Source organism: Gopherus evgoodei, chromosome 13 (genome assembly GCF_007399415.2).
Source record: "Gopherus evgoodei ecotype Sinaloan lineage chromosome 13, rGopEvg1_v1.p, whole genome shotgun sequence".
Lineage (NCBI taxonomy): Eukaryota > Metazoa > Chordata > Testudines > Testudinidae > Gopherus > Gopherus evgoodei.
In genome coordinates this window covers 29,144,051-29,170,350 of record NC_044334.1, presented here as the reverse complement: position 1 = coordinate 29,170,350, position 26,300 = coordinate 29,144,051, and the positions used below count along the sequence as shown (strand labels likewise).

General features: G+C 63.4%; 1 protein-coding gene across 2 annotated transcripts; it reads left to right on the top strand.

Annotated features, from left to right (window-relative positions):
- The first annotated feature begins 1,472 nt into the window (after positions 1 to 1,472).
- Positions 1,473 to 24,326, top strand: INPP5J (inositol polyphosphate-5-phosphatase J). 2 transcript variants are annotated; one of them, XM_030582542.1, is made up of 13 exons: positions 1,473 to 1,563; positions 3,327 to 4,174; positions 5,903 to 6,013; positions 9,395 to 9,503; positions 11,843 to 11,959; positions 12,049 to 12,224; positions 14,001 to 14,112; positions 15,276 to 15,385; positions 17,969 to 18,158; positions 18,336 to 18,473; positions 20,525 to 20,602; positions 22,007 to 22,111; positions 22,496 to 24,326. In XM_030582542.1, the coding sequence occupies exons 2-13, from the start codon at positions 3,327 to 3,329 to the stop codon at positions 23,174 to 23,176; spliced, it is 2,775 nt and encodes a 924-aa protein (XP_030438402.1). In that variant the 5' UTR covers positions 1,473 to 1,563; the 3' UTR covers positions 23,177 to 24,326. The 2 variants fall into 2 exon arrangements, with proteins under 2 accessions (XP_030438402.1, XP_030438403.1); XM_030582543.1 differs by lacking the exon at positions 1,473 to 1,563 and adding an exon at positions 1,832 to 1,871.
- The last annotated feature ends 1,974 nt before the right edge of the window (positions 24,327 to 26,300 follow it).

Below are 26,300 nucleotides of genomic sequence, written 5' to 3'. Positions count from 1 at the left end.
TCCCTGCCCCTCGTGGGGTGGGCCCAGGGGGGTTGTGGCCAGCTTGGCAATCGTCTGCCACCTCTCCACTCACAGGTGGGTCTGGCCAGAGCCAGGTCATACTGTTCCACCTGGGAACATAGGTCTGGGATGGGACATCCCCCACAGGGCACGCCCCAGACTCTGTAGGGGATTCAGGGTGTTCTATGCCAGGACCCCAAGGTCTTTGTGCCCCCTTCCCTATGTGCCCCAGCCCTCTTGGCTTTGCCACATGCTGCTATTGGTACATGGGCCCTGAACACATCCCTGCAGGCACAGATCTGCAAGAGTTTCTCCTCTAGGGCTGCCTCCTCTGAGCCCTGGGGCCTTGGCCTGCCCTAGGATCCTGTTCTCCTCCCTGAGCAAGGCCCACTCCCAACACTGTGTCCACATTCTCATCTGCTGCCCCCATGGACACACGTTGTGGGAGTCACCCCTCGCCAAGCAGTCCCCACTGGGCAGCCACAGCCACACAGGCAGCCTCACCTGCCGTCTCCCTCCTGGGCTGGTCCTGATCCTGCTTCCCCACAGCACCTGAGCCAGGGCATGGCTGGCAGGTCTAGTCTGTCTCTGAGTCACAGGCCGGGTCAGACAGCTGAGCTCCCAGGTGGAGAGGGGCAGGGATCCTTTCAGTGCCAGGGGGCAGTGCCAGGCAGCTGGGCAGAGGCCTGGAAGTATGGGTGCTGGGCGCCTCTTGCCCTCGCCTGAAGGCTCAGCTCCCAGTGCCCCGTCCCGGATGGTCTGTCAGCTCTCCTGGTGCTGGGCCCCAGTGCAGCACCAGCCCGCAATCCCCCATCCTGCTCCCTGCAGCAGAGCACCCCCTACTGCCACTCAGAGCTCCCTCCAGCCCCTGCCAACCTGCATCACAGCACCTCTTAGTGCCATACTGCGGCAACGGGGTCAGCACTGGCTGCATGGGCAAATTGCCCCTTCTAAGCCCACCCCCCTCTCCATACTGCACAGCGCCCCTTAGTGCCACATGCATCTGATAGGGGCGTTTTCCGCCCCTGACACCCTGTTCTGTGTGATGAGGTCCCACCTCCTGGCCAGTGTGGGATTCCGAGCTCTGCTAATCCTGCCGACAGCGCCAGGCCCCGGCCCCACTCTGTTCAATGCCGATACCCCCTGAGAATCCCAGAGGGGACCCCCAGTGCCTGCTCCGCTCAGCGTCTCCAACAGCCCTGTGCCAGTGGGGCAGAGCGGCGGCGGGTGCCCTCACCCAGGGAACAGAACCTGTGGTGGCAGCTGTGCCACCCCGGGGCGGGCAAGGGGCTCCCAGGCCCCCCTTTCTGCTTGCCCAGCCCGCTGCCCTCTTGGCTGGCAGCGCTCGGTGGCACCCTGGTGGGCTCCTGCGCCTTTAAATCCTCCAGCAGGTTGCGGGGCTGATGACATCACTGAGTCCCTGGGCTGCGGGAGGGAGCTGAAAGCATCATCGGGGAGGCAGCGATGGAGCAGCCGAGCCGCAGCAGCCGGAGGCCGGGGCCGGGGAGGAGCAGAGCCGCTGCCCCGCAGGCTGGGGCGGAGTCCTGCGGCAGCCACCGCCAGGTAAGTCCCGCGGGGCGGGCAGCCCGGGCACACCTGCGCCAGGGGAAAGGCAGCCCCCGGGCTGCCCACGCGTGCCGCGCCAGCTGCTCCCGACGTGCCGGGCCCTGGACCCCTGAGGGGCGAGTGAGGCCGGGTCCTGGGCTGGCCAGTGCTGCGAGGGCCCCAGGCTGCCGCCCGGCTCTGCTCCCTCGCCCACCTGGCCTGGCCGAGGTCCCACGCACCTGTGCCCCGGGTTGGGGGGCGGGTTCCCTCCGGTAGCACCCGCCGACCTCTCGCCCACCTGGTGCCAGACTCGCTGGGTTTGGCAGGTGAGTCAAATGATGGCTGGTTTCTCCCCCGCTGCCCCGGCTGGGCTATTCTCCTGGCAAGTTAGTGCAGGAGCCAGAGCTCTGGAAAGGCGGGGGAACTGGGGGGCTGGTCCCCGAGGGAGTGCCTGGGCTAGAGCCCAGGAGACCTGCCTGGCACTCCCCAGCGGGACAGCTGTGCCCAGGGACAGGACAGAGCCTGGTGATGTGGAGGGTCTGGCTGGCTCTGCTGTCCAGTGCTTGCTGCCCCCCATCTCTGTGGCCCTTGGGGGGATTTCATGGGGTTGTGCCAGGCTCTGGCTCCAGTAACTTGGCCTGCCGTGGTGCCCCCGCCCTGCTGCGAGGGCTGCCCGAGCTGACACCCAGCACCCGTGTTACCCAAGAGCCAGCCGGCCTCTTCCTCTTCCCCTTCCTGCCAGCAACGGCAGATGTTCCCAGGGCAAACAGCAGCCCCTGCCTTTGGAGGGAGCCAAGTGGCCGTGGGGTCCTGTGCCCGACGGGCCAGCAGCCTCAAAGCGGCGTCCCCGGTACTGGAAGGGTTAAGGGACCAGTGCAAGTGTCAGCAAGTCTGAGCCGGCTGGAGAGGGGAAATGAAGGGCATGGAGGGGCCATGTGAGTGCAGGGCTCCATGGAGGGAGAACGATGCCTCGCTCTCTCCCCAGGTGCCAGCGACTCGCTACCCACAGCCCAGCCCCCTGTTGGCAGGTGGGACGTCCCGTCAGCCCCACAGCGCGTGCGGCGAGCCAGCCAGGAACTGGGTCCCCAAGCTTGATGCTTTTCACACGAAGGGGCCTCACGTCTGACACCGAGGCCAAGCTGTTCCCAGGGGCTGGTGGCTCTGGGGGCCCAGCGCAAGGGGGCCTGATGGTAGCTGAAAGCCTGGCACCCTCGGGCTGCTAGTTCAAGCCTGCTATGGGACTGGCGCTGTGGTCTGTTGTACCAGCAGGGGCGGAGGGGTCTCTGGAAGGAGCGTGTCTCGGGTGTCCCTGGAAGGGGGTGTCTCTGGAAGGAGTGTGTCTCGGGTGTCTCTGGGAGGGGGGTCTCTGGGAGGGGGCGTCTTTGGAAGGAGTGCGTCTCGGGTGTCCCTGGGAGGGGGCGTCTTTGGAAGGAGTGCGTCTCGGGTATCCCTGGGAGGGGGTGTCTCTAGAAGGAGTGTGTCTCGGGTGTCTCTGGGAGGGGGCGTCTTTGGAAGGAGTGCATCTCAGGTGTCCCTGGAAGGGGGGTGTCTCTGGGAGGGGGGCATCTTTGGAAGAAGTGCGTCTCGGGTGTCCTTGGAAGGGGGGTGTCCCTGGGAGGGGGTGTTTCTGGAAGGAGTGCGTCTCGGGGTGTCCCTGGAAGGGGGACGTCCCTAGAATGAGTGTGTCTCAGGGTGCAGGGACAGGTGGGGTCCAGCGTCCCGGGCCAGGGGACGCAAGCGTGGCAGGGGCTCATGCACTCCCTGTCTCTTCTGTCTCTCAGATGGAGCCGGCTCACCGTGGGAACAAGGACCAGGGACAGGCCTCGGCCATGGGGGCCCCATCTCTATCGCCACGGGGCTCCATTACTGCCACTTCCCCGGGACCGTTTGCTCCCCTCGTGGCCCCATTCAGTGCAGAGGGCTCAGTTCGGTTCCAGCCGGAGGGCTCCAGTGGGCCAATCTCAGCAGCATACCCCGGGGGGAACCTCCCCCTGGGGCACAGGGGCTCCAGGCCCGACACCCTCTTTGACCCTTTCCATCCCGTCTCCCCTCGCTTGCAGCCTGAGGGCTCCCAGCAGCTGGGGCCTGAGGAGAGGTCCCCAGGCAGGCACAGCCAGCCTGAGGTGTTGGAGAGCAGCAGAGCCCAGCCCGATGGCTCAGGTGGGGCCCAGCTGTTCAACCTGCTTTCCCCGATGGAGTTCCGCCCACTGTCCCCGGGTGCCGGCAGCCCCACCTCCCACCCCAGCCCGGCATCCACTGGGAAGCTCAGCCAGTCGCCCAGCCGATCCGCGCTCCCTGAACCCTGCCACCTGGATCAAGGGCCCTCCAGGAAGATGCTCCCTGTGGAGCGGAAAGAGGCACTCCCCAAGGCAGAGTCCAGTGACTACATCTCCGAGGGGAGAAGTGGCTCATCCTCCAGACCCGTGAGCCTCCCCAAAGCCATCTCCAGCGAGTTCCTCTCCGGGGGAAGGATCGGCCCTTCCAAGTGCATGACCCTGGCCAAGGCTGAGTCTGAGGAGTTCCCCTCATATGGGAGGAGCAGCCCTTCCCTTGCACTGCCTGGTTGCATGGACCCCCCCAAGACTTCCCTGAGCTGGCTGGGCAAGGCCAAGGAGAACGGCGCATTCCGGTGAGCGTGGGCTGCTGCAATGAGGGGGGGCAGTCTGCTCCCTGGGGGGCTGGGGAGCGTATTTCAGGGCCAGAACATGCTCGGAGCCCTGCTGCAGTGGGCTGGGGGCGAGGGGGACCGGGAGAGGCTCTGGCTGAGTGCCAGCACCGAGGAGCAGAGAAATTCCCGGCTCCAGTGCTCTCTGCAGAAGGCCTGCAGCATGCTCAGCAGAGTCGGAGCCGCCTGCCCAGCCCAGTCTGGATGGGCAGAGCCCTCTCTAGGGGGCTGGGGCAGGTGGGGCATGTGCCACCTGCCTGCCGACTGCTCCTCGACCTGGCAGCAGCTGGGAACGTGATCCCGGCCCAGGGCTCAGAGGGCACCAGAGAGAGTCATGTAGCTGTCTGTCCATCCAGCTCCCTAGCTTGGGATCCAGGCCAAGCCGGCCTGCCCCATACACCCACCCTGCAGCCGGAATCCACCTTCTTCAGCCTCTTCAACTGGCCAGTGGGGCTGGTGGGCCTGCATTCAGTGCCACTGCGTGACTGATAGCAGTTCTGTGCCAGGAGAGTACGCACCTGCCCTGGGCTCCAGGCCCCTCTACAAATCCCAGTCCTTCCCAAAGAGAGAGCCAGCAACTCCTCCAGAGGGAACAGCCCATCTTCCCCCAGATGCCAAGGCATTGCCTGCTCCTCCCTTCCTTCCCCAGGTCTGCAACATGCCTCAAAGCCAGGGCAGACTGTGGGGAGGGGAGTGGGCTCCAGTGTCTTCCCCCATTCCCTCCACAGACCCCTCTTTCTCCTATGAATTTGTGGGGACTGACTCTCCGGTAGGCAGCTCTTAGGTGGTTGAAGGCTTAGAGCTCAAACCCAACCCCTTGAACGCCACCCAGAATCCAACAAGCTCCTGGATCGGGGAGAGCCCCACAAGAGACCCCGTTTCTGCACCAGTTTCCTGGCTGGGGTCAGCTGCAGCCTTGTGTGTGACCCGTGGCTACGACCCGTCCCCAGGGGCTCAGATGCAGCCACTGCCCTATCCCACCTGGGTCCTCTGTCATCTTGTGCAAATACGCCAATGAGTCAAGTTACATTTTGCAAGTAATTTGCATGTCACTAGAACCACCAAGTCCCACCCTGAGCAGTGGGACAGAGGGAGCAGTCACAGGGCTGCACAGCCCCAGGAAGCTTGTTGGGGTGGGTGGCTGCTGATACAACTGGGGATTAGCAGGCTCCTGGTGATGGGGGGGCTGCGGGGAGCCTGAGGCCAGCCTGGTGCTGTGGCGGGTGAGGGGCAGAGGCTCCACAGTGGCCTCTAGTGGTCAGAAGACACAGCTGCAGGTAAAGGCCTTCCTGCTGCCAGCTGGGCGTGTGACAGGCCAGCCGAGGTGTGGACATCGAGGCAGGGCTGAGCACTGGGCCTCCTGTGCCCTGGTGTGGACCGCGCGCCCCTGGGCTAGCACGAGCAGGGTGCTGAGTGCACTCGATGTGTAGCATGCCCAGCTTGGTGTTCTTAGCAGCCGCTCCGTGTGCTGGCAGAGCCCAGCTGAGCTCAATGCTGCGGGATGCCCAGCAGCCTCTTCCTTGGGCAGAGCCTTTCCAGACACCTGCCGCATTCATTAGCCTCTATCATGGCCGGTTCTCTGCCCCCACAGGGCAGCAGCTCCGAGGCAGAGGGGTAAGCGGACTGTGGAGGAGGGAATGGGGCTGGGCACCCTTGTCCCAAAACTGAGCGTAGCTCCTTTTTCTTTCCAAGGATCACCGTGGTCACATGGAACGTTGGCACAGCCATGCCCCCGAGTGACGTGACGTCCCTGCTGCACCTCAACACAGGCGACACAAACGGCACCGACATGATCGCCATTGGGTAAGGGGAGCCTGGGCCGAGAGAGCCTCCTCGCCCCACTGTGGGGGCTGAAGGAGGGTGCCCTGCAGGAGATGGGGCCCAGAGAGGCTAGCAGGGCACCAAAAGCAATTGTCCACTAGCCCAACCAATGGTCCTAGCTCCCCACGCGTGCTGTTCCTGCACACTGCGTGCACAGCAAGGAAGGTGGTTCGCAATAAAACACACAATCAAAATCTAACAGTAAAAGTAGCCCAAACACTTTTTAACCCCCTCAAATCCACCCTCTAGCTCTCCTCGCTCCCCGATCCCTGTGTGCCCTACATGGCAGAGCCCAGCCTGTACAAATGCCCCTGCTCCTCTCAGGATTGGGACAGTTCACCGTCCCCTCCAAAGTCTAGCAGGAGCTTTTCCCTCTGCAATCAGCCCTTGGCCATAGTAAGCAGCCCTCCAGGGCATGAATCCATTGTTCTCTTCAAGCTGGATTGGAGCCAGCCCCCGCTAACACTTAATGTAGTTCTGAGCTACCGACCAGGCAGCTCCCAATACAATGCACAGAGACTTTGTTGGCACGACAAGCGGACGAGCGTTGCCAAAGTGCAAGAAAAAGACAGGCCCTTTGGGTACTATTGTAGTGGGTTACGTTAGCACCTAGGAACCCGAACTGAGATCAGGGCTCCATTGTTCAGAGACAGTCCCTCTCCCAGAGACCTTCCAGGCCACATGAGGCTGCTTGTGGGCTTGGTCTCTCTCCTGCTGGACTCCCCCTTCCAGGCCGGGGGTCACACATGGCATGGGAGGTTCAATCCCCCGTGCTCGTTTGTAATCACTGTCCATTCCTAGGGCTCTCCAGGTGCTGTGACACCTCTGGCCCACTTACTTCTGCCCCAGGGCCTGGCACTTTTTTAATCCCTGTCTGCTTTTTGATGAGACGTCTTCAACCAGCAAGTTCCCTAGGGAGGGCTTGGAACCCCTGTCACTGGAGGTTTAAGAACAGGTTGGACAAACCCCTGCCAGGGACAGTCTAGTTGACTTGGTCCTGCCGCAGCGCAGGGGCTGGAGTAACTGACCTCCCGATGCCCCTTCCAGCCCCACATTTCTATGATTCTATCCCTGAGGCAGTGTCTCCTACCATTTGCTTTTGTTAACAGCTGCCTGGGCTGAGCTGGGGCAGGCTGTTATCATGTAAAGCCACTGCTGGTGCAAACCTGGGTGGAACTATGGTGGCTTAGAGATGGCTGGGCCCCCCAGGCCCCAGACTGTTTAGTAACACAGCAGTTGCATACAATGTGCACCAAGTGGCATTGCACATGCTTCTTGCCTCTACTGAATGCACTGAATTCGCTTAGGGTGCAGTTCAGGCCTGAGCTGAGAGCCTGCGAGAGGCCTACCCCATAAGTGGCCGTATGTGACCCCGAGGCCTTTCCCAGGCTCTCAGCACAGGACAGAATTGCGCCCCCTGTGAAGAATGCTTCCAAGGAGCATCCACCACCCCGCATCTCTCCATGCACGGCTTGTCTCTTCCCATCTCCCAGCCTGACCCGACAGGAATCCTCAAGCAGATCCCTCCAGCCAAAGCAGAGCACCTCAATCCCTTTGAACATCCATGGGATTTGGGTGCCTGACTCTCCTTGGCTCTTCTTGCTAGTCCCAGCCTTCCTCACTCCCCTTTGCCAGTGCAGCCTGTGTAATCGCCTTGGCCCGACCCAAAGGGAGGCTGCTGCTTCCTCTCGATGGAGGATGCTGGTGCTGTGGCCAGTTAAAGTCTGGCTTGGCAGCAGCAGTGGAATAGCCAGGGCTGTGCCACGGACTAGACATCATTGGCTAAGTGTCTCTGGAGACACCTCCCAGGGATCAGAGAGGTGAGTGTGCCACTTCACGCATGGACTGTGCTGTCAGTCACACTTGGTAGGCAGGGACCCTTTATAAAGGGTTAACCTGTTTTAGGGTATTTTCCTGCTGCCCATCACCATAGCATCTGGGTGCCTTCTACATGAAATCAATAGCAATAGCCAAACCACTAATGGAGTTCATGGAGTGTCTGGCATTTCTCTTTTCTGGGGTCAAAACTCTGGGACGATTCTTGGTTTTGACTTTCCGTTTCAGATTTTTTTTTATAGCATTTAAGACGGGGCCCTTAGATCATCTACTCTGACCTCCTGTATATCACAGGCCATTGGATGTCACCAGTTACCACTGTACTGAGTCCCAACTTGTGACTAAAGCATCTTCCAGAAAGGCATCAGCCAGCCTGGACTGGAAGACAGCGAGAGATGGAGAATTCAGCGCTACCCCTGGCAGGCTGTCCCAGTGGTGAACTACCCTGACCAATAACATTCACTGTAGGAATTCTCCCAACCATTCCCACAAGGGGATTGGGGTGCCAGTGTTGGGGTGCAGGGGAGACGAGGGTCACAGAGTTGCCCCAGTCTCATAGCAGAAAGACTTTTCCAAAGAGGAAGGTTTTGTGGCATTTCCTGAAGATGCCTGGACTCTGGTCTCCTCTGGAAGGTTGTTCCTAGCACCTGGTTGGAGAACACTTGGTCTCCTGCACTTTGTGTGGAGCGCGTCAATGACCGATGTTTTAATAAATGTTTAATTGATTGTTGGAGACCAGCAGGTCAATTGGTTGCTTATGAGCGTCTATAGCCTCTTCTACTGATGGGCTTATAAGCAGCTGAGGCCGATATATTTTTATACCGTCTGTCAATAAACCCCGGAGCCTCTCACCCATTTCAGAGTGGCACTGTCACACCAGCTGTGACTGAATGTCTGCGTCAGGATGAGTCTTTGAAAAGTCGTCGTTAGCCTGATTCTTCCCTCTCGGGAAATGAGGCCAGGGTTTCCCAGGCGTGCAGCATGTCGGGGCCGCAGCTGTTCTGAGGCTCTTAGAGACCCTGGCAGGAGGGTGGAGCTCAAGGCTTGGTGTCGGGGCTCCCTGGTCTCCTTGGACAGGCTGCCCCAAAGCAGGGCCATGCCCTCGGGTTAGTGCCTGGCTGGCAATACGCTGGGAATCGCACAGCCTCTTGGGACGTCTCCAAGTGCAGCATCAGTTACTGTGGGAGGCAACAGCCTCTGTCAGCAGCTGCATGTAGCTTTGTGTGAATAGGGGTGCAGAACCCCCATGGGGTCCCCAGGACCCCAGCCTGGTGGTTAAGCCCCACCCTGCTAGTTGTAGTGTTTGACTCACCCTGACTCGCCCCCTCCACTGCCAGAGGCAGGGACTCTCCCGGGGGAATTTCCATCTCCCTGGTCCCTCCAGCACTGGGGTTCTGCCTCTATCTGAGGGGGCTGCCCTGAGCTGGGGCCCAGGCAGTCTCCTGGCAGGGAGGAGTGCCCGCTGGCTGGAGGGCTGCTGGGGAGTCTGCCCAAGCCTGCCATCAGACCTGTCTGTCTCCCTTCCAGGCTGCAGGAGGTGAACTCCATGATCAACAAGCGCCTGAAAGACGCCCTCTTCACGGACCAGTGGAGTGAGCTCTTCATGGACGTGCTGAGTCCCTTCAACTTTGTATTGGTACGGGGGGTTGGGCTCGAAGGGCTGCTTGGTTTGAGCAGGAAGCTGATTAAATCAAACTGGTGACTCCACCCAGGAGTGCAGGAAGCCAGGGCCTCCCTACGCTCCCCCCACCCCCCAGCCTGGCATGCTGACACCATTCCCCATCCCGGATATCAGGGTCTCCCTGTGGGGGGTGATTTGAAGGAGACTGCTCTAACCCCTAGACAACGCACAGGGATAGCAAGGCCTTGCCACCAGTTCACTGGGTGACTCTGGGCAAGGCCCGTCCCTGCTCTCTGCCTCAGTGTCCCTCATTGCACCACAGAGAAGTGACACCCTGGCCCACCTTTGCAAGGTACTGAGAATCCGAGGCATGAGGTGCTTCTTGTTCCATCAGTGCCGTTTGGGGTACTTCTTTGAATTAAAGGGATGAAGCTGAAGAGTAGAGGGGAGCCGGTGGGGAGTCAGGAGTGGTGGGGCATAGGAGAACATACAAAGCTCATGACAGTGGTATCTGGTGCCAGGCACCATCCATGAACCTCTACCTGTGATCGTAATGCTCCCGGCCCCCTTTGTGCATGTCCTCACAGCTGTCTCCATGGCAGCTTGAGACTGGGAGGTCACAAGCACAGTTAAACTCTTCTGATGGGGGGCCCCAGCTGCTAGGGGGGCAGAGCTGTCTGGCTCCTCCCCGGCCTAACTCTACCTGGGCCCAGGAGTGGAGGGCAGGTCTTCCCCAGCACCACAAGGGTGGGGGCTGCTCTGCCATGGGGGCCTGAGCCCACCCCATCTCCAGTGGATCTACCCTGTGGCCTGGAGCCCATGGAGCTGCCCTGTCCCGTCCCATGGCCCTGTGGCTCACAGCACTCACCGTCCAGCCTGCCCGGCCAGCATGGCATATCTCCCCGTCATGCTGGTCCCTCACTGCCCCGCTGCCCCCATTCCTTGTGGGGCCAGCACAGCCCCCAGCGCAGGGCATGTGGAGCTCTTGGCTTTGACCTGCTGGCCATGCTCTGGCCTGATCCAAAGTCCTACGTGCCCCCCCCCCCCCATCCAGGGAACTAAGCCCCGCTGGGCAGTCTGGGCTAGCGCCTGTTGTGGCAAAGTGGGAATGTTCTTCATGTTTTCTTTGAATGCCGGGTGGGTGCCTGTGACGCAGCAAGGAGAGGGGAGTATTGACCTGGGAAGGTTGCAGGGAGTTTTGCTGGGACTGTCTGCACTGGGGATGGGAGACTTTCCTCGAGGGAGGATATCTGAGCATGGGACATGAGAACCAGGAGGGGGGTTGGAGCCAGGGGACACCTTTGCCCGGGGAAACTGGACAAAGGCTAGGGGAGGAGCTGGGGGGAGGCTGAGTCAGGGCTGGCTCCAAGCACCAGCGCAGGAAGCAGGTGCTTGGGGTGGCCAATGAAAAGGGGCGACATATCCGGGTCTTCGGTGGCAATTCGACGGCGGGTCCCTCAGTCCCTCCCGGAGGGAATGACCGGCTGCCGAATTGCTGCCGAAGAATGAAGCAGTGCAGTAGAGCAGCCACCGAAGTGCCGCCGATTGTGGCTTTTTTTTTTTTCCTCTTTGCCGCTTGGAGCAGCAAAAAAGCTGGAGCCGGCCCTGGGCTGAGGGAGACGGCTGGAGGGAGTTTCAGTTTGGAACTGGCTGGCAAAATGGAGGGGAGCCCAGACACAGCTCTGGCCTCCCTGCCCCCCCACCCCCAAGATGGACCTTGGGGGTGGGGGGGGGGGCATGTGGTGTATACCTGCAAGGCCTGTCTTGGACTGTGTTCTTGTCGGCTAAATAAACCTTGTGTTTTACTGGCTGGCTCAGAGTCCTGGTGAATCTCAGGAAACCGGAGGTGCAGGGCTCTGACTCCCCCACACGCCGTGACACCTGTTGCCAAGAGACTGCTCTGCGGGATCCATTCCTGGGACAGTCGCATGCTGGCGTCAGCCTGGCTGCAGAGTGATTGCCTGGGAATGGACGTTGTGGAGCAGGGTGCCGGCTGGGTACCAAATACAGGACACGGTGGGTGCTCCCCGTCACAGCAACCTGCAGGGACCTGTAGCCTGTGGGATCTGCATGCTCGGAGTGGCAGCCATCTGCCCTGGCTGGCGCATAAACCCCGCTCAGCGTTGTGCCACCGCTGAGCAGTCCTGTCAGCCCTGCCCCTGGGAAGGTGGGTCAATGCCATCAGCCCTGGCTGGCAGATGGGGAGACTGAGGCAGGGAGGGCCTGGGCCGAGGGCACCTGGGCAGAGCTGGGATTCTAGCGCAGCCTTGCACCACAGCCCCACGTCCCCTGCCATGCAGGGCCAGAGCCCTCGGACAGCTGCCCTGCCTCACGCCCTTCCCTCCCTGTTGCAGGTGAGCACGGTGCGGATGCAGGGTGTGATCCTGTTGGTGTTTGCCAAGTACTATCACCTCCCCTTCCTGCAGGACATCCAGACGGACTGTACCAGGACTGGGCTGGGCGGCTACTGGGTGAGGAGGGGGCCGCGGCAGGGCTGGGGGGAGGTGACTTGGGGGGCTCCACGCCCCCGATGATACAGCTTGGGTTCCTCTTGGAGCAGGGCAACAAAGGCGGGGTCAGCGTGCGGCTCTCCGTCTTCGGCCACATGGTCTGTTTCCTGAACTGCCACCTGCCAGCTCACCTGGAGAAGGCCGAGCAGCGCAAGGAGGATTTCACCACCATCCTCAACATGCAGCAGTTTGAGGGGCACGCAGCCAGCGGCATCCTGGACCATGAGTATGTACCCCCCCACCCCGCTCCTTCCACTTCCTGTCCACCTCCACCCCATCTCTGACTGGGAGCTGAGTCTGCGGCTCTGCCCTCTGAAACGGGCCATGTCCTGCCCCCCAGAGCTCAGATTCGGGTCCAGCAGGGTTCCTAGTGGGGGCTCTGTTTGGGAATCACAAGCCAGCACCTCACCCTGGTGAGTGCTGTGTGGGCCCCACGTGGATCTGGGTCCTGGGCCTCCCTTGGTCCTTCAGTCCCAAGCCCAGCTGGGTTTGCTTTGCAGCAGCCACCCGGGTGCATGCTGGGCACTAGGCCATTCTCCTGCACTGGCAGATGGCTTCCTCCAGGCTAGCGGGGGGGCTGGGAGTCTGCTCCAGGCCCGTCAGGCTGTGGTTTGCTCTGCCCGCTTCCCACCATGCTCTATTGCTTGGTGCTAGCAGGGCTGCAGGCCCCAGGCCAGCCTCACCAGCCGGCACCTGGCAGTGGAAATTTCTGCCCCGGGTTCGCGCTCTCCCGTTTGATCCATGGAAAGTCTGATGATCTGAGCAGAAGGTTTCGGCTAATTATCCCCAGGGCTGCTGGCTCCGCACCTGAGCCGCTCCAGCAGTGGAGCAGCAGGGCTGGCAGCCGGCCAGCGCATTATCGGCAAAGCACTGACCTACATTCCCTCACCCGCGCGGCTGGGCTGCTGAGCGCCTGTGCGGCTGGGTGAGACTGACTCCTGTCCCCAGGCATCTCTGTGCCAGAGTCACACGTCCCAGCTCCTGCTTGACCCTGCCTGCCCAGGGCCCCACCCATTCCGGCCCCAGGGGCGGCTCTAGACATTTTGCCGCCCCAAGCACGGCGGCATGCTGCGGGGGGCGCTCTGCCAGTCGCCGGGAGGGCGGCAGGAGTCTCCGGTGGACCAGCGGACCCTCTGCAGGCAAGCCTGCGGGAGGTCCACCGGAGCCACCTGCCGCCCTCCTGGCGACCGGCAGAGCGCCCCCCGCAGCATGCCGCCTCAAGCACGCGCTTGGCGTGCTGGGGCCTGGAGCCGCCCCTGCTGGGCCCCCCGAGCTGCTAGGGCCCTGCCCAACACCCCCCCATCCCGGGCCCCCCTGTGTGCCTCCAGGGCCCTGCCCAACACCCCCCATCCCAGGCCTCCCTGTGTGCCTCCAGGGCCCCACCCAACAGCGCTCTGTGCATCCAGGCCCCCTATGTGTCCAGGCCCCTGCCCTGCCCTCTGCAGCCCACAAGCTCCCAGAAGCCCAAGTTGAGACACAGCCCAGAACCCATCCTGCCATCCCACTGCTATGCTCCAGCTCCCCAGGCTGTGCCAGGGCTGGGGAGGTCCCAGACGCTAGCAGGTAAAGGGCTCCTGGCTCCTGCCTGCCTGGGAGCAGTCTGATGATGAGCGAGACCCTGTGATGCTGTGTCTCTAACCACGACCTGTTGAGAATCGTGCCCCATCACTCTGGGTGCTGCGCAGGAGCCTTTCCTGGCCTCCTTGGACAGGGCTACGGGAGCTGGCGTCTCAGGCAGGGACTTTCCCTCCCCACTGCCTTACCCAGGACACTTCCCTGGGCCTCAGTTCTCAGAGGCAGCGCAGCCCAGTGGCTGGATCCCTGGCCTGGGAGCCAGGACTCCTAGCGCTCTCCCCGGCTGTCCCTCACTCACTGCAAGCTCTTGAGGGAGTCGTGTCCTGTCTCCGGGCTGCAGCTGACCCACCCCTAGGGATGCTGCACTGGTGCTGTGTAGGGACCATGGCGCCTCCTCTTCACCCTCGTCCTGCCTTGCTCTCCTCAGCATTGTCTTCTGGTTTGGGGACCTCAACTTCCGCATCGAGAGCCTGGACATCCGCTTTGTGAAGTACGCCATCGACAACAGCATCCTGAGCCAGCTGTGGGAGAAGGACCAGGTGAGAGGCCGGCCGGGCAGGTGCATCCCTTGCTCGGTTCTGAGTTATCGTTCGGCGGTGCTGAATGGGGGCCGGCAGATACTCTCCTGCTTTCCTTTGCCACATACTAGGCACTGAGGGCAACGTGGGGCCGAGGAGCCAACGCATCCCTGGGGAATCCCCCTTAGGAAGAGATTTGAAGGGGGCCTGGAGGGGTCTGGGGGTTCCGAAGAGGGTTGGGTTCTGGGGCTGCTCAGGAAAGGCATGTGCTAAGTGCCTCGTTCCTCTCTCTCTGCCTGCTCCCTAGGGTGTGGGTCAGAGCTACTTTAATCCCATCCCGTTCTCCCTGCAGGGCCAGTGGGGTGCGGGGCAGCTGGGGCCCAGCCTGGCTTGTGCATCGCCGACGCAATTGCTCCCTGTGTTCCCAGAGCACAATCTCTGTTATTGATGCACAAGCCCAGCATGACTCTCAGAGCCCAGGGGAGCGTGGGGGCCGGGCGGGGACTCCCTGGGGAGCGTGGGAGCCTGGCGAGGGGAGACACATCTCTGTACTGATGGGCTCTGAGGTTGATGCGAGGCCGTAGTCGCTGAGCTCTGGGGCATGCTGCCCACGGGGACCCTGAGCACCATGGAGCTGCACTGAGGCTGGGCAGATGGCACAGGAGCCACCTGGCACTCCTAGAGGCTTGTGCTTGGGGCAAAGTCCTCCCAGCCTGGCCTGTGTTGCCGGAAGCTGTTGGAACATGTTTGCATAAGGATCCAGATCTTGCTGGCTGCATCTGTGCTATCAGCTGGGGCTCCAAGGGCAGGAACAGGTGTTGGCTGAGATCCCCAACCCGAGTCTGCAGGGGCTCAGCCCGTCCTCCCCTGCGCTCCAGGGAATGGCCACTGGGGCTCCCCAGGGCAGGTGTTAATGGCAGGCTCAGCTTAGTCTCCGGGGCTGTCTCCAAAAGAAGATGAAGTGGGGAGGGGAATCGCCAGGGTCATGGGCTCCCAGTCCACTCAGGCCTCACTCCAGCCACCCCCTGACTCCAAGCCCCTCTCCAGGGTCAGCAGTCACGTTCCCATCCTTGGAGTGGGTCAGGAACTAGGGGGGCTGTGGAGGCTGGAAGGGAGGCCTGTGTGAATTGCACTGAGGGTGACCCTGCCAATGGCTGTCTGTTTCCCTTGATCCTCTCCCCCAGCTGAACATCGCCAAGGGCACCTGGCCCATCCTGAGCGGCTTCCAGGAGGGGCCCCTCAACTTCCCGCCCACTTTCAAGTTCGACGTGGGGACCAACCAGTATGACACCAGGTAGGGGTGCGGCGTGAGCCACTTGCCTGCCGTGGGGAGGGAGAGGCAGAGGAGAGGACTGGGGAGCCTAGCGGTGAGGGTGGGCACTGGGTGTCTCGAACTCTGGAATGGGGGTATCACTTGCATCATTGCAGGATGCTGACAGAATACAAGCAGGGAGTCAAGTATCAGAGGGGTAGCCGTGTTAGTCTGGATCTGTAAAAGCAGCAAAGAATCCTGTGGCACCTTATAGACTAACAGATGTTTTGGAGCATGAGCTTTCGTGGGTGAATACCCACTTCCTCAGATGCATGCAGGGAGTGTTACTGAAGCAGTTTCTGCATGGGGGCTGGGGCCGGGGCTCCAGGACGGGGGGCATAGGGCAGGCACACCATTGGGGGGAGGAGGATATGGGAGGATACATCAGCACGGGGGTGGAGGGATGGGCGGAGGGGACGGGCAGCCGTGTTGGTGTGGAGTGTCATGGAGTTGGGGAGAACAAGGCCCTGCACCCCCAGCTTCCTGCGATTCACCGGGACTCTCAGCCAGTCAGTAAAACAGAAGGTTTATTAGACGACAGGAACACAGTCCAAGACAGGCCTTGCAGGTACAGACAAGAAGACCCTCTCATTTAGGTCCATCGGGGCAGGGGACAGGGGGACAGGGAGGCAAGAACCCCATCTGGGCTCCCCTTCATCTTCCCAGCCAGCTCCAAACTGAACCCCCTTGGCCTTTGTCTTTCCCGGGCCAGGAGGCCACCTGATCTCTTTGTTCTCCAGCACCTTCAGTTGGCACCTTAGCAGACGAGGGGCCCAGGCTATTTGTTGCCAGGAGATAGAGTACGGCCACTCTCTGTGCAGATAGCATCACACTGGCCCCCTTGGGCTCTGCAACAATCACACACCCCTAGACACTCGAGAAATGCATAGGGGAAACTGAGGCACCCACACAGCACTCAGAGAAAACATTGAGAACATTCCCACTTCGTCACATGGGGGGGCAAAGGGGACGGACGGCCATGTCGGCATGGGGGGTGTAGGGACGGATGGCTGGGTCGGTGCGGGGGGGCATAGGGATGGGCGGAGGGGACGGGCGGCCGTGTTGGCACGGGGAGTATAAGGACGGACGGCTGGGTCGGTGCGGGGGAGCATAAGGATGGGCGGAGGGGACGAGCGGCCGTGTTGGCGCAGGGGGGCATAGGGATGGGCGGAGCGGACGGGCAGCTATGTCGTGTGGGGGCATAGGGACAGGTGGAGGGGATGGGCGGCTGTGTCGGTGCAGGGGGATGGGCAGACGGGACGGGCGGCCATGTCAGCGTGGGGGCCATAGGGACAGGCGGCCATGTTGGCACGGGGGGATGGGCAGAGGGGACAGGTGGCCATGTCGGCATGGGGGGCATGGGGACAGGCGGCCGTGTTGGCGCGGGGGGCATAGGGACAGGCGGAGGGGACGGGCGGCCGTGTCGGCGCAGGGGGATGGGCAGAGGGGACGGGCGGCCATGTCAGCGTGGGGGCCATAGGGACAGGCGGCCGTGTTGGCGCGGAGGGCATAGGGACAGGCGGAGGGGACGGGCGGCCGTGTCGGCGCAGGGGGATGGGCAGAGGGGACAGGCAGCTGTGTCGGCGTGGGGGGCATAGGGACAGGCGGCCGTGTCGGCGCAGGGGGATGGGCAGAGGGGACGGGCGGCTGTGTTGGTGCGGGGGACATAGGGACAGGCGGAGGGGACGGGCGGCTGTGTCGGTGCAGGGGGATGGGCAGAGGGGACGGGCGGCCATGTCAGCGTGGGGGGCATAGGGATGGGCGGAGGGGACAGGCGGCCATGTCGGCATGGGGGGATGGGCAGAGGGGACGGGCGGCCATGTCAGCGTGGGGGGCATAGGGATGGGCGGAGGGGACAGGCGGCCGTGTCGGCGCAGGGGGATGGGCAGAGGGGACGGGCAGCCGTGTTGGCGCGGGGGACATAGGGACAGGCGGAGGGGACAGGCGGCCGTGTCGGCGCAGGGGGATGGGCAGAGGGGATGGGCGGCCGTGTTGGTGCGGGGGACATAGGGACAGGCGGAGGGGACGGGCGGCTGTGTCGGTGCAGGGGGATGGGCAGAGGGGACGGGCGGCCATGTCAGCGTGGGGGGCATAGGGATGGGCGGAGGGGACAGGCGGCCGTGTCGGCGCAGGGGGATGGGCAGAGGGGACGGGCAGCCGTGTTGGCGCGGGGGACATAGGGACAGGCGGAGGGGACAGGCGGCCGTGTCGGCGCAGGGGGATGGGCAGAGGGGACAGGCAGCCGTGTTGGCATGGGGGGCATGGGGACAGGCGGCCGTGTTGGCGCGGGGGGCATAGGGACAGGCGGAGGGGACAGGCGTCCGTGTCGGCGCAGGGGGATGGGCAGAGGGGACAGGCGGCTGTGTCGGCACGGGGGGCATGGGGCTTGTCATGAGGGAGGCTGCAGTTGCCATGTTGCCGGGGAGACCCTGCAGTTGCACCAGGGAGCATTCCCAAGTTGTGCTCCGTTCCCCTCCCACAGAGCCTGCGCTGGGGATGGGGGTGGTTTGCAGGGAGACCCCTTTGCCCTGTGCCAACTGAATGGTGCCCACCTGTGCCACACAGCGCCAAGAAGCGGAAACCAGCCTGGACCGACCGCATCCTCTGGAAGATCAAGTCCTGCGGTGCCCCACACAACCCCGGCGGCCGGAGGCCCAGCAGGACCAGCCTGGCTGTGACCCAGCTCTGCTACTGCAGCCACATGGAGTACGTGGTGAGCGACCACAAGCCTGTGGCCGCCATCTTCGCCGTGCAGGTGAGTCCGTCGCCTCCTCTGGAGCTCCCCAGGAGGGGTGGCTGGCTCTCTCCAGCACTAGTCTGGGTCTGGTGGAGCGGCTCTGGGCACGGCCCTGAGGGTCCAGCCCCCCAATGGAGGTGCTTAGCAGTGTTGGCAGAGCTTCCTCCGCTCACGCCCTGTGCTTCTCCCTGGCAGTTTGCCTCCAAGACCGACAAGCCCTTGGTTGAGATTCAAGTGGCCGACGAGTGGTCCAGACCTGAGCAAGCCATTGTCCGATACAAGATGGCCACCATCTTCCACAGGAGCTCCTGGGACTGGATAGGCCTCTACCGGGTAAGGGGCTGCGCTGCGGGTGGGCTGAGTTGCAGAGGGGCAGGGTGTGGGGCCCACCTGCGGGTGCTCCTAGCCTCTCTGCTGCTGCTTGGGGGCACGCAGCGGGAGAGGGGTGGCTGGGGGCATGAGGGGAGCAGGCCCAGGTGGCTGGGGGATGACAAGAAGGCAGGTGTCTCCTGCCCTTGGTGGTGGAGATAGAGGGTGCAGGCTCCACGGGGCTCCTCCCTCCCCAGCCCCCAGAGTCCCACAGCCCAAAAGAGCTGTGTCCTCTCCTACCCCCTGCGTCTGTGCACTCAGCAGGTGAATGGGGAGCGCTGCAGGGCTTGGTGCCTGTTACGGGGTGTCCTGGGGTTAGTTTCCTTTGTGGGGGCACAGCTGTCCTGTGAGAGCACAGCTTTGCCACTCAGAGCCAGGCTGTCCTGGCTCCCTAAGCGGCCACTGCCTGCTGCCCCTTCCCCTCCTGAGGCGCCTGCCCATGGCCTGAAGCAGGGGAGCCGACGCCCCTGGTGCTGGCATCCCTGGCTGCAGTGCTGCTCTGTACCACCCACCTGGCAACCAGCCACACTGTGTGCCGGGGCTCTGTGAGCATGGACCCCAGGTGAGCCCCAGCGGGCTGCAGGCGTCCTTGGCACTCGCAGGGTGAGCCTTTCCAGACCTCGCCTGGGTGTCTCCTTACAGCGGAGGGAGGGCCTTGGGCGCAGGAGTGGGGCAATGTGACTTTCAGATCCCCCTGTGCCGAGCTGGGGCTGCGAGGCAGGCTCCCAAGGGCTGCACTGCGAAACTGATCCCCTGGCAGAGAGACTCCAGCAGTCTGCAGGGATCGCCTGCCCCTAGCCAGCCACAGTGTGGGATGCACATGCCGTCCTGCACCCCTCACCAGGATCTCTGCTTTCCACGCTGGGGCCAGGCTCTGCTCCCTGGGTCCTGCTGGCCAGGCCCCCTGCCTTCCTCTTGGCTTCAGTGTGTTCACCCCAGGGAGGAGTCTGGCTCCACTTCCTAGCAGGGGCTGTCCCTCTTCTCCTGTTCACCCCTTGTGGGGCAGCAGGGACTGCCCTCTTGACCCTGCTGCCTACTGGATTCCCCAGGGGCTCGTGGGTCCCCTGGGTTACAGCTGCCTGCTGCTGCGTGCCAAGCCCCCCGCCCCCCCCGGGTGCCGTTGTGCTGGGTCCGTGCAGCTGAGGGAGAAGGAGGGGCTGGGGCAGAGCCTGGTCTTCGCTAACTGCTCCAACCCGGGGCCCTGCTGCTATGGCAGGTGCATGGCTGGAAGTGATGTGTCCCCTGCCCCCAACACCCAATGGGTGAGCCCAACCCCCGCTAGCACTCGGGGCTGCGGGGCTGGCCAAGGGCACCCAAGCCGCCCTGTGGTGAGGAGAAGAGGCAGACTCCTGGGCCAGCATCTCCTCTGATTTGGGTGCCTTGGTTCCTGGATGCCCAGCTGGGGACTGGGACTGGGGGGTGGGGGCGACTTGTGCACAAAGGGGAGTCTCCCAGTGCACTGTCTGTATGGGGATTGGGAACCGCCGGGGAAGAGAGCCCCTCGCAGCTCAGAGCCCTCAAGGTACATCGAGGGCAAAACCTGGCAGTTCTGAAAGCTCGGGACTTTGGGGCTGTGGCGGGGGGTAGGGGGCTGAGCCTAGGCAGTGGGTGCTGCAGGTGCTCAGCACCTCTGAAAATTTGGCCCCATGTGTGTTAAATGGAGCCCCCAGATGAGGCCTGGCTGTTGGCAGAGGCTGGCTGGGAGCTGAGGGTTGGCTCTGGGGGTATGACCAGGCTGGGTCGGGGTAGGCGTGCTCTGGGGTTAGGGGTCAGAATCGAGCACCCTGGGGTTAGAGGTCAGGGATGAGAGCTGGGTATGGTCTGGTGATAGGGTTGGTGTCGGTGTGGCTGGGTTGGGGGTTGGGGTTGGGTCGTGCAGGTCAGTGTTACAGGGGTGCGGGTGGGGCTGGGAGTCACTGCAAGGCACATGGGTGGGCAGGGGTCAGCACTGGGCACTCTCTGGGTGGCTGGGGCCTGGTCCCGTCCAGCTGTCCACTGGACTTCTCTCCCTGCAGGTGGGCTTCAGGCACCACAAGGACTACGTGGCGTATGTGTGGGCCAAACACGAGGACCCAGAGGGCAGCGTGTACCAGGTGTGTGAGCATGGCACAGCCCCCGTTCATTGCCATGCACCCAGCTGGCCCCTGCTGGCTGCTCCTTTTGCCTCTGCTTCCCAAGTACCCCGCTGAGCCCCCCCTCTTCTCCCCCATAATGCTGTGCGAAGCATCCTTGCCAGCCAGGTGAGCATCAGTCCCTGACACAGCCTGGGGCTCTCTGGATCTCCCGGCCCATGGGGCCTTGGGCAGCCTCCCTCCAGGCTGGGTGGAGCCACTGTTAGCAGGACATCCTGCACCAGAGGGAGGTTGTGTTGGGGGCCACCAAGTGGGGGGGGGGGGAGCTGGAGAACCAGCACCAGCCAGAGGCCAGGTGGGGGGGGGAGAGCTGGAGAACCAGCACCAGCCAGAGGCCAGGTGTGTGTGTGTGGGGGGGAGAGTGCTCTGTACCAGAGGCCAGGTGTATGTGTGTGGGAGGGGGAGCTGGAGAACCAGCACCGGCCAGAGCCTGTGTGTGTGTGTGGGGTGGAGAGAGAGCTGGAGAACCAGCACCAGCCAGAGGCCAGGTGGGGGGGGGGAGCTGGACAACCAGCACCAGCCAGAGGCCAGGGGTGTGCGTGTGGGGGGGGGGAGAGAGCTCTGTACCAGAGGCCAGATGTGTATGTGGGGGGGGGAGGGGGGAAGCTGGACAACCAGCACCAGCCAGAGGCCAGGTGTGTGTGTGTGTGCGAGGGGAGGCTCTGTACCAGAGGCCAGGTGTATGTGTGTGGGGAGGGGGAGCTAGAGAACCAGCACCAGCCGGAGGCCGGGGGGCGGTGGCTCTGTACCAGAGGCCAGGTGTATGTGTGTGGGAGGGGGAGCTGGAGAACCAGCACCAGCCCGAGGCCAGGTGTGGAGCTTTACAGCTTGTAGGACAGTCCATGGGGCTGGAGCAGTGGAGACAGCCCCTCTCAGCATGGAGACCGCCCCTGCCCTGTGGGTAAATGATCACACAAACCCATGCAAGCCAGCTGGAGCCAACGGCTGCCAGTGGTGGTGATCTGCATTGCAGTCTGTGCCCATGGGCCCTGGCTGCCAGGGTCCCTGCACACCTATGGGAATATGCCCTACTCCCAGCGAGCAGGCACTCAGCCCCTTTGGCCTCTCGGCGCTCCTGCTCTCGTGACTAGTGTCATGCCCCGTCCAGCACCTGAGGCTCTCTGAGCGCTGCCCAGGGCACTGCTCCATCTGCCAGCTCTGCGTTCACCTGTCCCCTTAGAAATGCCCTTGGGTGCTAGATGTGCTTCCTGGGTACACCAAGGGGCACTGTGATAGGGCTGCGTCTGAGCTACCCCGCTGGGTGCTCGGCCATGCCGGGGTGGGGGTGGGCCGGGTGCATTGCAGGACCCGTCCGGTATGTGTGGCACGGCCCCTGACGCCCCCTTGCTCTCCCCGGGGCTGTAGGTGGTGTTTTCAGAGGAGGCGCTACCCAAAGGGAAGGGCGAATACATTCTCGGTTACTACGGCAACAACTATAGCAGCATCACTGGTGTGACAGAACCCTTCCAGGTGAGCAACTTCCTGCTGGGTGTGTCCACAGGGGGCGGGGCACTATGCAGGTGGGGACATGGGGTGCAGGAGGCGGCTGCTGTGCAGGTACAAGGGGGGGAGCTCTGGGGTTTGAGCTAAATGAGGTGGGGGTTCTTGGGGCCCCAGCTGCTGCCCAGACATCACAGAAGTTTGGCTGGCCTTGCCCCGAGTGGTGCTGTGACATGTCTATTCCCCGCCCCCTCCCCCGGCCCCCTGGCAGCTGAATCCTGTGTGGGACAGTGAGGGGCATGAGGGAGAGCGGCCAGGTATACTGCCTGCCCTGATACACCCTCTTTCCCCACGCGCTCCCCATGGGGCAGTGCCAGCCTTGTCTCCTCACTGGCTGTCTCTTTGGGTGTGCAGATCTCGCTGCCCACATCGGAGGAGGGCAGCAGCCAGACGGACAGCTCGAGTGCCAGCTCCGAGGAGGAGGACAACAGCACCCTAGTCCTGCTGGCGCCCAAGTCCCGCAGCCCAAGCCCCAGCAAGATGAAGAGCCACCGGAGCCGCAGCCCCAGCCTCCCCAAGTTCCAGGGGCTCATCCTGAGGCCGACGAGCCGCGAGCGGGGGGCCAGCCGCAGCCCGTCCCCGCAGAGCCGGCGCCTCATGAAAGGCGACATCCCCAGCATCCAGCTGCCAAAGGAGGAGCCGCTGTGGCACAATGCCAAGAGCAAGGAGCCAGCGCGGGCTGCCGAGAGCCGGGAGAGCAGCCGTGCCCCTGGCTACAGGACTGCGGGGGAGCCCTGCAGCACCTGGTGCCTCTCTGACGACAACCCCCTGGCCAGGGCCAACCCCAGGAACCTCGGCCTGCTGCCCGCGCTCCGCCTGGAGACAGTCGACCAGGCCATGGGCCCAAGGAGGGCGAGCGCAGACCAGGGCTACCCTACCAGGAGGATGAGCCCCACCAGCCCCACCGCCGGGGCTGCCAACCTGTTCAGCACCTCGCCCAAGGAGGGGAGCGGCTCCAGGGACAGCCAGGACCCCCCGCTTGCTGCGGCTGTCACTGGAGCCACGCAGGGCCGAGCAGCTGGCACTGTGCCATGACTACTGGGCCTGGCCTCTGCACGCCCACGTGCAATGATCCCTGTGTAGAGCTTGCCGTGTGCTTCCTCGTGTGCCACCTCTCCTGCCCGCACTGGGCCACCCCAGGTGCGCTGTGATCCGTCCCTGCTGGTGTGACGTAGGCAACAGCCGTTTCACGAGCCACACGCCCTGCCCGGGGCTGCCCGGGCATCGGCCACTGCACGGACACTCCGCTCCCCACGGATGCTCACCCAAGCCATCCGCCCACCGGGCCCGGTAGTGGGAGCGCAGTGACATCTCGGCGGGGCTGCAGTGCCCATTCCTCCGTGAAACCCTCCCTCCCAGGCTGTGTGCCTGAGCCCCAGCTCCGATTCCATCAGCTCAGAGATGGGGCCTTGGGCAGTGCTCCCCGGGCAGCCTGCCGCATGGACTCCATAGGGCATGAGCAAGGCCAGGGAGTTGGGACACGGGGCATGGCAGGGCCCCTGGTAGCAGTCAGTGGCAATGCCAGCAGTGCAGGCAGGGCTGGCAGCCTGAGACTACCAGGATGTGGCTGGGGGATCTGGCTGTGAGTCCTCCATGGGCGGTGAGCCCAGCTGGAGCAGAGCTTTCCTTTGCCGCGCGGCTGGGCCAAGACCGTTGCCCACACCCAGGCGCAGCAGGCTGGGGAAGAGGAGAGACAGTGGGGCTGGCCCCATGGCCCAGATGATGACATGGACAGGGAGAGGGGTGCTGAGGCACCTTCTAGGGGCCCACCTGGAGTCTCCAAAGGGGAGGGTGCCAGCCACCCAGAGGGGCAGGAGGGCTGAGTGCCAGCCCTGGGGGGGGCTGGTTCTGTGGCTGTGTGGGGGAGCATGTCAGGGTCACTCAGGGCAGTAGCCATGACCCACGTGGCTGGGGCAGGGGCTGAGCCAGCAGGGCAACAGGGGCACAGGGACAGGATCAAGGGAGAGTAGAGCAGAGGGGGACAGGACAGAGTGGGGCAGCACAAGGGAGGTCACTGACCCACAGAGCCTGGCCTGGTCCTGCAGCACAAGTGCCCATGCAGGAGGGAACAACCCACAGCTGCCAGGGCGTGTGTGGGTCTGGCTGCCCTGGGGCCCGCGGCTTGGCAGTGGGGCAGAGCTCCCACACCAGGTCCTACCATGTTGCAGCTGATGGAATAAATGACCCACCCCCAGGTGCCCACCCTGTGCTTTGATTTGGTGAACTGGTATCTGCTGGGGGGGGGGCAGGGTTACCACAGGACCTGGGGCTGGCTAATGGTGCCTGCAGCCCCCTGGGCACAGGTGCTGCACCAGCAGCTCTCCCGTGGCAGGCTGGGCTGGCTCAGCATTTGCATGGCATTGCTCAGTAGGGGGTGCCCCCCCCAGCACTCCATGCCATCCCCTGTGCCCCAGCCCAGGGCTGAGGGGGCCTGTGAAAGCGGAATGCTAGGCACAGGTGGTCCCTGATGGCCCAGCCTCCCTTTGTGCAGCACCAGGGAGCTAGCCAGGGGGCTCACTCCATTCTGCCTCGCCCGCTTGCCCCACCCTGTGCTGGGAGCACAGCGGCAGGGGCCATGGCCCCTGCGTGTGCAGCTCACTGCATGTGTGGGGCCCCCCAAGTGCCCCCCGCCCTCAGCACAGGAGCTACATGGGCTAGAGCTGGCAGAGCAGAGGTAAGAGGTGTCCCAGGTGAGGTGTGGGGGCCCTGACTCCCTGCAGCATAGCAGATAAGCTCAGTTGCTGCCCCACTTCTGAGGCGTTCCTGAGCCAGGCTCCCCTGGCCCGCACTGCCCTCGGGGGCAGCTTGAAGTCAGGGCTATTCCCTCCCTCCCCTGGGGAAGTTGGGGCCCTAGGTCCTGTCCCCTCACGCCCATGTGCAAAATGCCCCCCATCCCCGAGCCCTGTGCGCACCCTGGCTCCCCTGCTCCGCAACATTCCCCCATGGCCCCTCCCCAATGTGCAGTGGGGACAGGGCTGGCTGGCCTGGCCTGCCCTTCCCTGTAGAGGAAGAGGCCACAGTCCCCTGCAGGCAGCCCTCCCCCCTCTTCTTCTGCTGGGGAGGGAGAGAGCACAGAATGGGGGGGAGGCACAAGAGGCTGATGGGACAGAGACGTAGCCCCACGACAGTCCCCACAGGGCACACGTTGTTGCTTGATGCGGCAGGGCCAGGGTCCCAGCAGCCCAGTCCAGCTCAGGACACAGAAGGGGCGAAGGAAATTTTATTGCTGCATTATTTACAGAGCAATGGCCCCTGGTCCACAGCTCCATGCCTGCTTCAGGCCCAGCCGAAACAGCCCCCTCTGTCCCAGGCCCAGCCCCCTCTGCCCCAGGAGGGGCAGCGCTGGGGGAGGGCTGCAGCGTTGGGGAGGGAAAAAAACAGGCTCTGTAGAAAAGTTGTCCCTGCAGCTGTCAGGAGCCAGCTCTGTCCCAGGGCTGGGAGAGGGGGCTCTGCCCCCCACCCTGGGCAGGGCAGTAACAGGCTCACATAGCAAGGCTGGGAACAGCACCCCACAGTCTTGACTCCCCCCTCTCCCCAAAAGGAGGTACAGCAAAGCCCTCCTGCCTCTCGCAGGTGGGAGCACTGCTAGTGGCAGGAGCCCCTTCCCCAGGCATGAGGTTTCTCATAGGGTGGGGCTGGTTTCCCATGTCTCAGCCCCCCCAGGCTGCAGTTGTGAAGAGGTGTCCCCTCTGCCCCCCATGGAAGAGCTTCAGGGAACAGCATCCTTGCCTGGAGCTTCTCCCCCCAGGGCCAGTGTTCAAGGGACCCCGCTGGGGCCCAGCCCAGGGGGGGTGCCCTCTGGGGCAGGACAGAGCTCCTCTCCCAGGCAGGGCTCATTTGACTTTTGCACTGGACAAGGTGCTCCCCATGGGGGAATGTGGAGGGGAGGCAGCGCCTTGGCCTGCCCCCCCCCAGAGCTCCTGCCCATCCCACCCCCCACGAGTGTGGGGCAGGGGGCAGCTGCACCAGCAGGTGAAGGAGAGGGAGGGAACAGCCAAGCCCCTGTCCCAGACCAGGCTGGGAGGGTCCTGTCTCCCTGCAGTGCCCATGCTGCACCCATGGCACGTCAGTCTCCCAGCCCTGCCAGAGGTGAGCAGGGGCAGGGCTGGCCACAGCATCAGCGCCACGTTCCCCCTGCAGACAGGCTGCCTCCAAGGTC

Coding starts and splice junctions, on each gene's coding strand:
- INPP5J (XM_030582542.1), top strand. CDS start 3,327: ATGGAGCCGGCTCACCGTGGGAACAAGGACCAGGGACAGGCCTCGGCC. Junction 6,014..9,394: donor ACCGACATGATCGCCATTGG/GTAAGGGGAGCC, acceptor TCTCCCTTCCAG/GCTGCAGGAGGTGAACTCCA. Junction 11,960..12,048: donor CTGGGCTGGGCGGCTACTGG/GTGAGGAGGGGG, acceptor CTCTTGGAGCAG/GGCAACAAAGGCGGGGTCAG.